Genomic DNA, 9,154 nt, shown 5'->3' on the forward strand with positions numbered 1-9,154 from the left:
ACATTCATTGTAGTCCTGTTCCTTTCAGCAAGTACTTCATTAAACAGACTCCCAAACCCCTGAAACTGTTTCTATGAATCTGCCTCTGTCAAAGGCTACTGGGAAGAGCATAACACATGGCCCATGGCAAGTTAGATGAACCCTCAGGAAGTGGATGAAGGTTTTTTAGGCTAGGCATCTGTGCTGAGTGGCCTTTCGAGTCCAACATCTCTGGTTGTAACATCCCGAAACTCAAGCACAAAGTTCACTGTGTGATCTGCGGAATCTGGACTCAAAATTCTCCCAGAAGCAAATGGCTAAACAGTCTAAATGCCAAGCTTCAAGTGTTTTGCTAGCCTATCTGGATTCCCAAGCTAAAAACAGCAGGACACTAGCCAACCTGCAATGTGTCTGCTTGGCTAAGTGAAAGGGTCTGTCAAAAGGAAACAGCAGGGAAAAGCCTAGGCAGGACTATATGAAGTTAGACTTGCTTCCCAGCCTCAGAGATCCTTTGGAGAGGTCAGTGTGCACAGTGGACAGGGGCAGATGCTCAGACTCCCCTCTGGGTGACCTGCAATGGCAGGTCAGCACCAGGGCCTTGACATCCTTCTTGAAGTTGGTGTTGAGAAAGCCGTAGATGAAAGGGTTAACACAGGTGGAAGCCATGGCAAGCATGTGGCATATCAAAAAGATGAGGTTGCCATGGCAAGCGGGTATGGCCTCCTGGTACCAGTCCTCCAGGGTGTTAAACACATGCAAGGGCAGCCAGAGCACCGCAAAGGCAGCCACCATTGCCATGAGCATGCCATTGATCCGTTTCATCTGCCCCACGCGTGAGCCGCAAGCATCCCTGCGGAACACCTGCCTCTGCCTCCGCAGGCGCTGGTAGATGCGTACGTAGCAGACCAGAATGAAGACCAGAGGGGCAGAGTACTGGAAGAGCAGCAGGAAGGTGGTGTAGATGAGGCGGTGATGGTCTGAGGACCAGAATACAATGCAGACCACCTTGTCCTCCAAAAACTCCACCGCCTTAGAGTGGTTGCGGTGGAAGAGGTCACTCAGGATGCTGTTGGCCAGGAAGGGCAAGGACAGGAAGCAAGAAATGAACCAGATGATCGTAATCCCCAGGTAAGCCTGGAAAACGCTGGGCTTCCAGCCCGTTGGATGGATGATGAGCTGGTGCCTCTCCAAGGCCACGAGGACCAACGAAAGGATGGAGACTGTCACTGACATACACTGGATGAAAGTTAACATCTTGCAAAGGACCTCACCGAAGATCCAGTAGTCCATGATGGTGTAGGTGGCTGTGAGTGGCTGGCATATCAGGCACATGAGGAAGTCAGAGAAGGCCAGGTTGGCAATGAGCAGGTTGGTCACGTTGGACTTTTCCTTCTGCCTTGTGGTCACATATATCAAGCAGAGGTTTCCGAGGACCCCCAAGATGGTCTCAATGCTGTACGTCGTGATGATGAAGACCAAAAGGTCCACCGAATCCTGGCAGCCATCAGAGAAGTTGTAGGGGAAACCCAAAGGATTGGTCCCATTCTTACCCTGTAGGAACTCTGGGAAGAGGGAAGCCGGGAAATGGGAGGTGTTCATGGTGGGTATGAAAAGATCCAAAAACAGGGAGGCTGGGAAATGGGGTGTATTCATGGTGGGTGTGAGAAGATCCAGGAACGCCAGGCTGGAGGCCCAGTTCAGAGGTACGGCCTGCAAAGCAAACAAACAGGACTCGGGGATTATGCCTCTAGGGTGGAACCAGGTAAGAACAAGGGTGATGGAGAAGGTTCTTGGATCCTTCTACCCCATGGCATTGAGAGCTATCATATAAGGGTTAAGGTAGGACTGGCATCCAATAATCACTGCCTTGTGGACACTTGTACATGACAGAGACTGTGCTCAGTGCTTTGCATATTAGTTACTTTATTCTGACAAGTCTTATCAACCTAGTTCATTGGTGGAAAACCTAATAGCCATACAGGAAGCCATTTACCTATCCTCTCACAGCCAATAAGGTGTCTGACTATTTGATGCCATAACTTTCCTGACAAACTCCCTCTGGCCTCAGGATTTGAGGCTGTTTTGATGATAAAGAACTTGGAGCATAGAAAGCCCCTTAGTTGTGTCCTCCCAACAAAGGCAGCAACAGATTCTCCTTCATATAGTGACCCTGCCAATCTTCATTACACCCATGGAACTTGAACTTTGGGGCTTGGTTTCAGACTCCAACACCCTGTCATCCTTGTTCCTGAGGTGGTGTGTGGTGAAGATGAAGACCGCCGGAGCAACAGATTGATTGATTCGTCAGCACACTGCCTTCTCCGTGCTGCCCACAAGAATCACACGCACTCCTGGCCACCAACACACGGTGCTCATCATCCTCCCTACAACACAGTCACCTGACATACCTCCACCCGCTAGCATCTGGGTACCATTCCACTCGGGCTCCCTGAACAAATGGATCCTCAAACAGCACCCACTCTTCCAACCCCAGACTCCAAATCCTTCAAGCAGCAATGCTAGTGACAGGCAGTCTGACATGGAGGGTTGCCTACCCAGTTGTTGCACATCTCCCTGGAAACCATCACTTGGATTTTCCAGCCTACAAGTCGGCCATTCCCAACCTTTACTGGACATCAGCATCATCGCAGGGATGTGTTCAGAGTGAAGATTCCAAAGCCTCTCCCCAGGAGAACCAGTTAAGGGGGTGTGGGATGGGTCCAAGGAATCTGTGTTTAACAAGCAATATGTAAAATCTGGCTGCACATGATTGGGGGGTCTTTTGAGAAATGCTCTTTGTAGCATAGTAGTCTGTGTTAGCTATGCCTGTTTTTAAGTATACATCCCGTTCTCAATATACACTTATCTTCATGATCAAATGCAGTTTTGACAGAAAGGCCACATTAACCAGAGATGAGTAAAAATTGGTTTTCCAGCTGTCACAAATGTCATACTAACCCCAAGGCAGCAAAAGGAACAGAAGCCCAAGAACCCATCTGACCATCAGCCAGGGTGAGGACATCAGTGTAGGGCAACACCAGCATGACCAGAGGGAAGTTAGCGGACAGGGAAAGCGCCAGACAAGGATCGTTGCTTTGATCATCTGCTCGATCAACAAGGGCCAAGCCCTAGGGTAAGGACAAGGGCCACAGAAATGACTTATACAACCATGTCCCTCCCAGGCCAGAGAAACTGATCACTGGGAATGTAGATGGACCTCAAGGCTATGGTGCTATTGCCACAGTCGGTAGTGTGTGTGCCTGTTACCTGGAAGGTCAGAGTGGCAGCTAAGGGCAGGAAGAGAGAAGAGATGGTGTAGAACCTAGATTCACAGGCTGAAAATGGACAAAGGAGAGGGGAGAGTTCAAGGAACAGGAAATAGCACACAGAGGCTCAGAGGCAGGAAGGATAGCAGCCTCCTGAGACAAGCAAGTAGTTCAGAACAGCTGGATCTTAGGAGATAGAAGGAAGGAGAGAGGACGAGGCTGGAAGAGAGATAAGCCCGACCAGGAAAGACAGGGGAGCCACTGAAAGGCTGCCACCAAGCCATGTGCTCTCCAGAGAAGTCACTTAGACGTAGAGGGTAGGCTGAGACTCTGAGAGAGCCAAGACAGAAGAAAGGGGGCATTTAAAGGCAACATTCAGAGTTTTGCCTGGCCCATGTTCTTATCCTCAGAGAAGCCATTGGTTTCTAACTCATAGGGGTAGCTGCCTATGACCCAGGACACCACAACACAGCCTAGTCCCCAGGTTGTCAGAAAGCTTCTGAGGTCAAAGGCAGGATTCTCTCCCACACAAATGGAACCATCACATGTGTATAAAAGGTGAGCAAAGTGTCATGCCAGGATCCTGTGCAGGTCAGCAGGCTATACATTTGTACTGGGCTTAAATAACAACAATTCTGCCACCTATCCATAAAGTGGCTTGTCAGTCACTAAAATTTGCTAAACCCCAGTTTCCTCAGTGATATAAAGGAGAAAGGGAGGATGGCACCTGTGTTACAGGGCAGTCTGACTCAGTCTTAGGGAAGAGGATGGCGAAGAAGCTGGGGGTAGTGGGAAGGCGGGAGTTGCTGCTCCTAGCCCCTGAACAAGTCAGTCTCTGTCTTCTTCAGGCAAACAGTGGAACTGATGAATGGAAAAGATTCTCTTCAGGAACTTTCTTTGCCACTTCCTTGGAGGTAGAGGTACCCAAGGCCAAATTGGATCATCATAGGTGCCAATCCTTCCTTGGAGATAGAGGTACCCAGGGCCAAACTGGATCATCATAGGTGTCAATCAAATATTAATTCCCTTCTCACTCATTCCACCAACTCCATCCTAAGGGACTTCATCTTCCAGCAGGACAAATGACAACACAAGCCCATGGCCAGGCCTCTGAGTCTCCCTGACTGCAGCTGTCCGATACCAATCCAGAAATGCCAATCCCAATCCCAACAAAGACTTGTGCCAAGACCCGTTACCCTCTCTGGTCCTTTACCAGCACTGGCCTTAAACAGCTCTCATGTGTGGTACCATCGTACCCTGCCCCACTCAGAGCTCACCTATAAGGCGGGACCCCTCTGACCCTAGGGTTGGAAGGGGTCACACTCCTGCTCTTCCTACCACAGAGCTGAGGACCAACCCCATCCCCAGCCAATGACAGCTGTGGATGACTGAAATGAGCCTCGCTTGCTTCCTCCACCAGTTGGCCTAAAGATGGAGCTCCAGATAGACTCGGAGAATAAGGCAGTGACAACAAACATGCAAAAATCTCTCTCTGAGCCACGGACAACCTGAGGGAGACCTGACCTGGGGAGGAGCTGAGCCAATTGAAGTAGGAGAAACAGTGCAGGGCATTTTGAAGGGGTTTTGAAAGGCAGGTTACAGGTACCCCTTCTTCAAGAAGGGAGATAAGAAGGATTCGTGTTTCCTAGGAGACATAATACAGAAGAGAAACATTGGTTTTCCCTTCCATCCCCCTGAACTGTAAGCCATAACCATATTCCCCCAGAAAGGCATCACTAGGCTGATCCATATGGTATGCTCAGTAGTTGAGCTGTAAAGACGGCAGATTCATGTGGTCCTATCTAATGCTAGCTCCATTTAAACTTTAATTGCTATTTTATGTGTATGAGTGTTTTGTCTGCATGTGTATCTGCATCCCACATGTATCATCGGTGCTGATAGACACCAGAAAGAGAGTAAGTGAGATCTCCTGAAACTGGTTGTGAGCTGCCACATGGGTGCTGGGAATCAAACCCAGGTCCTTGGGAAGAGCAGCCAGTGCTCTTAACTGCTGAGCTGTCTGTCCAGCCCCATTGGTTCCATTTTAAAGAGGAAGCCTACTGAGATGAAGGGCCCTGGCCAAGGTTGCAGTTTTTAAGAAGCAGAACAGGGTCCCTGGCCAACTGGCTTTGATTTCCCTGACACCCATCTTGCTAAACACAGAATTTGAAAAGAGGAACAAGAAGCGAGCTTGTGCCAGTGGATGTTGAAGATAATATCCCTAACCCACTGACAGAACCCGACCTGATCTGTGGAGCAGGTCCCAGGGAGCCTTTAGGAATGCTGGGGTGTGGTTCAGACACCTGAGAGGGTGTCCCAGAAGCCCTGTCCTCTGTTGGACAGTTATCTGGCCTGTAATCCCACAAGAGAGCTCAGAAAGCCCACTCCATGGCAGTACCAACAATGAATAGCCTGCCTCTTCAACCCTAGGTCTTTTTCAAACAGGAGTAAACTTGACTCTCCTGCTGGTGACCACATTCACTTTCCAGGGCTGCTGTTGTCAAGTCCCCTAGGAACTAGCAAGGGTGATAACCCTGGATGGAAGGGAAGCACTTTATGCAAGGTCAGCAAAACCCTGCCTGGATTTCATCTTGAAGCATGAAAATGAGTGCGCTGCACCAGCCCCACCCCCACTGCCGCCCCCAGCCCAAAGATCGGCTGCACCCTTTCCTAGCCCATCTAAGGAAAACCAATAAACACAATTTCTATCACCCCGGGAGGATGATCTCCACAACCAGCCAGCAGCTCTGAATGCCTGCCTGCAGGCACTTTAACCCTTCAAATGTGCAACTTACTTTCTCTTATACACTCTGGTAAAGTATCAGGTTACCGAATCCCAGGCGAGAAGATCGGAAATCGGAGCTCCACAGCCCGGAGATGAGGCGCCAAGCCCCGGCTAGGAAACCCACCAGAAACCCTGCTGCAGGTGCCAGGCCAAGCTGCTGCAGCGCGTTCAACTTCCTGGAGGATGCCTTAAGCTCTTCGGCCCCCTCTCCGGCAGCATCCCGAACCCGCTGGGCGATTAATGGTTCTGCACTGGCCTCACCTGCTCCTCCCGCAGTAGAGCTGTGTTCCTAAGCCTGGGTCCACCCTCTGGCCCTCGCCTGAGCCCCGGTCCGCGCCTGCCCACAAAACTCTAGCACCGCCCGCTTCTGGAGCCGCACCCACCGCCAGCCCCCAAACAACTAGGTGCAGGATGCACGCTGGTCCGCCCCATGTATCACCCTGCAGCCTGAGGACGAACTACACCACTTGCGCTGGCGTTTCGCTTTTCACTCTCTCCCTCTCTCTCCCTTTCTTTTCCTCTCCCTCAACGGCAGTTTCCTCAGCCATGGAATGGGGCTTAAGAAAATGTACCTTCCTACAGTGGGGTGTGGTGGTTCACGTCTTTAATCCCAGCTGTGAACTTTTTTGGTCCCGCTGGACACACATAGCTGGGTGAGACAGTCTGGTCCAGGTGTCTTCGAAAGCTGACATCATCCCAGAGCTCTGAGGCTTGGAGAAGCAGACAAGGTCCGCACAGAAATGAGTTATTCCAGAGAGCAAGTGGACCTGCGTACAAGCGAAGGGCACAGCAAGGACTAAGGCGGAGCATTAGGGCAGTGTGGTCAGAAGGAAAGAGGTGGACTTCCAGAAAAGCAATCAGGACAGTCCCAGACAGCCCTTCAAGGTCGTGGCAGAGAATTAGATGAGGAGCCAGGTAACTGTTCTAACTAACGCAGCCCCTCCCCTACCCCAAGAGGCCACATGGTAAAGTCACATTTGCGCTTAGAGTACCTCCTGGGGGTAAGATAGCCGATTCTAGGGCGGCCTCCTAAATACTAGGTATGTACACCTCCCTGCAAACTCTTCTGGGGCTCCCGGTGGAAATGGGTCCTGGCGCTGTGGCCAGTGACTGTTCAGTTGTCGCTGATGGCACTGAAAACTGTACAGCAATCACCTGATTTAGTCACCACCGCTGCTCTGAGAGATGGACATCTCCATCCCTGCCTCCCGAGTGAAGCAGTGGGACCACAGTTGAGCATCTTGCCTGAAGCCATTCTGCGGAAGAAGCAACCAGATTCAGGACACTGCCACGTGTTCAGGTCCACGACCTTCCAGCCCCACCTGCCTCCTCAGTCTGTCTTCCAGGCACAGTTCTTCTCCCTGTCATCCAGGCCTCGCATTGGTGCACACATGAAGGCACCGCTGACAGAGGAGAGAGGAATTTTACAGGCCTGATGATAATGGTCGCTTCTAGAAGGATAACAGCTGAAATTATTGCCTGTGTGGAAACCACTCAACTCCAGCAGAGATCCATGAACACCCGGTTCCTGTGCAGAGGCAGGAACTCGGATATTGTCACTACTACCTCACTCAGTACTTAGAAAGGATCTGGGCTGCCTGTAAGGCTTTCGGAGGAGGCCTTCTTCATGGACACATCCTGGGCACCCATGGGTTAGAGAATGCTAGCAATGGAACTCAGCAGGCAGTGAAGTTAGCTCTATTCCTGTGCCGGGCAAGAGAACTTACCCTATTCTAAAGTCCTGACTGCCTAGTCGGGTATGATCACATGTTTTCACGGGAGAGAAAACTGAGCTTTGAAGGGTGCAGTATCCTCCAACCAATTCAACTTGTACCTAGGAGGACTGGAATTTGAGCCCAGCATCAAAGGTCCTTTTCTAAGACCATACATAGACTTAAGTACTTTGATTCTACTAGGGAGAGAAATAGCACCCTCTAGTGGCATCAGAGCCAGGCCTAGCACAGTGATTCTCAACCTGTGGGTCACAGACCCTTTGGGGATGGTCACATATCAGCTAATCCACATATCAGATATTTACATTACAATTCATAACAGTAGCAAACTTACAGTTATGAAGTAGCAATGAAATAATTTTATGGTTGGGGGTTACCACAACATGAACTGTATTAAAAGGTCGCAGCATTAGGAAGGTTGAGAACTACTGCCTTAGCAGGGGTGGAGTATCTAAAGCGCCCACATGGAAACCCCGGGAGCATTCCCACTCTCTGGCAGCCATGGCCAGCTGACCTATCTGCAAAGTTCTGCAGACAAGCTGCATTCTCCAACCCCAAGGTGCGGCTTCCCTTCTGCTACAGGAAGAGCTGGCTCGCCTGAGCTTCCTTAGTGACTTGGAAATGGCCTCACTTGCCATCCCTCAGAATGTGCCCCACTAATCACTTTAGAGTACAGGGAGAGCCGCGACCCCCCAGGCGAGTGCCACCCTCCAGTTTGCTGCCGGTAGGGCATTTTCTAATCCATGAGTGTTCTTGGTTCACTCAAGGTATGTTCCTTCAACTAGTGAACCAAGCTGACAGTCTTCTCCTTGATGGGAGATTCCAAAGACTCAGAGTCAGGCCTACTCACAGCTGCTGTCCCCGCTCTGACAGCCTGTGTGGGAAGTGGTCACAATCTGGACCCTGACGGCATCTCATTGCTTGTAGTAGTGCTACAACTAAAACATGCAAGGGCTGTTGTGAGAAAATACGAGACGTGAAAAGCCTCACAGAGATGAGCTATGTTCTCTTTCTGAGTTTCCACACACCTAGCCCACCCTTCCTAACAGGCAGCCCCTGTCATTTATAGTTTAAATCTGATCCAGACCCACATCATGTCTCACCTGCCTCTCAGGAATACCCCATGGTAGTCCTAGGGAGACCCGGAGATCGGGCATGGTAAACAGCTAAAATCATCCTGACCACATTTTCCTTTGAGACTTTTATTGTTGTCTCTCTGAAATTTATTCTCCATTTAACATTCCATGTATTTAGGGACTACTCGTGAGTTAGTCTGTAGATAATACTCCTCAAGCCTTCCACATAGAAAATCTGTTCTCGTTTTTGGAGACCCAGGTGCGAAATGTGCCTTTACTCTCCATCTCCTGTGCATTCACACACACACACACACA

The 9,154-nt window shown here is 50.3% G+C and overlaps 1 protein-coding gene across 1 annotated transcript; it reads right to left on the bottom strand.

Annotated features, from left to right (window-relative positions):
• Positions 1 to 450: 450 nt before the first annotated feature.
• On the bottom strand, positions 451 to 1,578 carry LOC121454889 (neuropeptide Y receptor type 4). The gene has a single exon (XM_041662270.1). It carries the CDS (start codon positions 1,576 to 1,578, stop codon positions 451 to 453), a length of 1,128 nt encoding a protein of 375 aa, XP_041518204.1.
• Between the last annotated feature and the right edge of the window lie 7,576 nt (positions 1,579 to 9,154).

The sequence above is a fragment of the Microtus oregoni genome, unplaced genomic scaffold (genome assembly GCF_018167655.1).
Source record: "Microtus oregoni isolate MIOR12 unplaced genomic scaffold, Mior012 000013F_ref0000133, whole genome shotgun sequence".
Lineage (NCBI taxonomy): Eukaryota > Metazoa > Chordata > Mammalia > Rodentia > Cricetidae > Microtus > Microtus oregoni.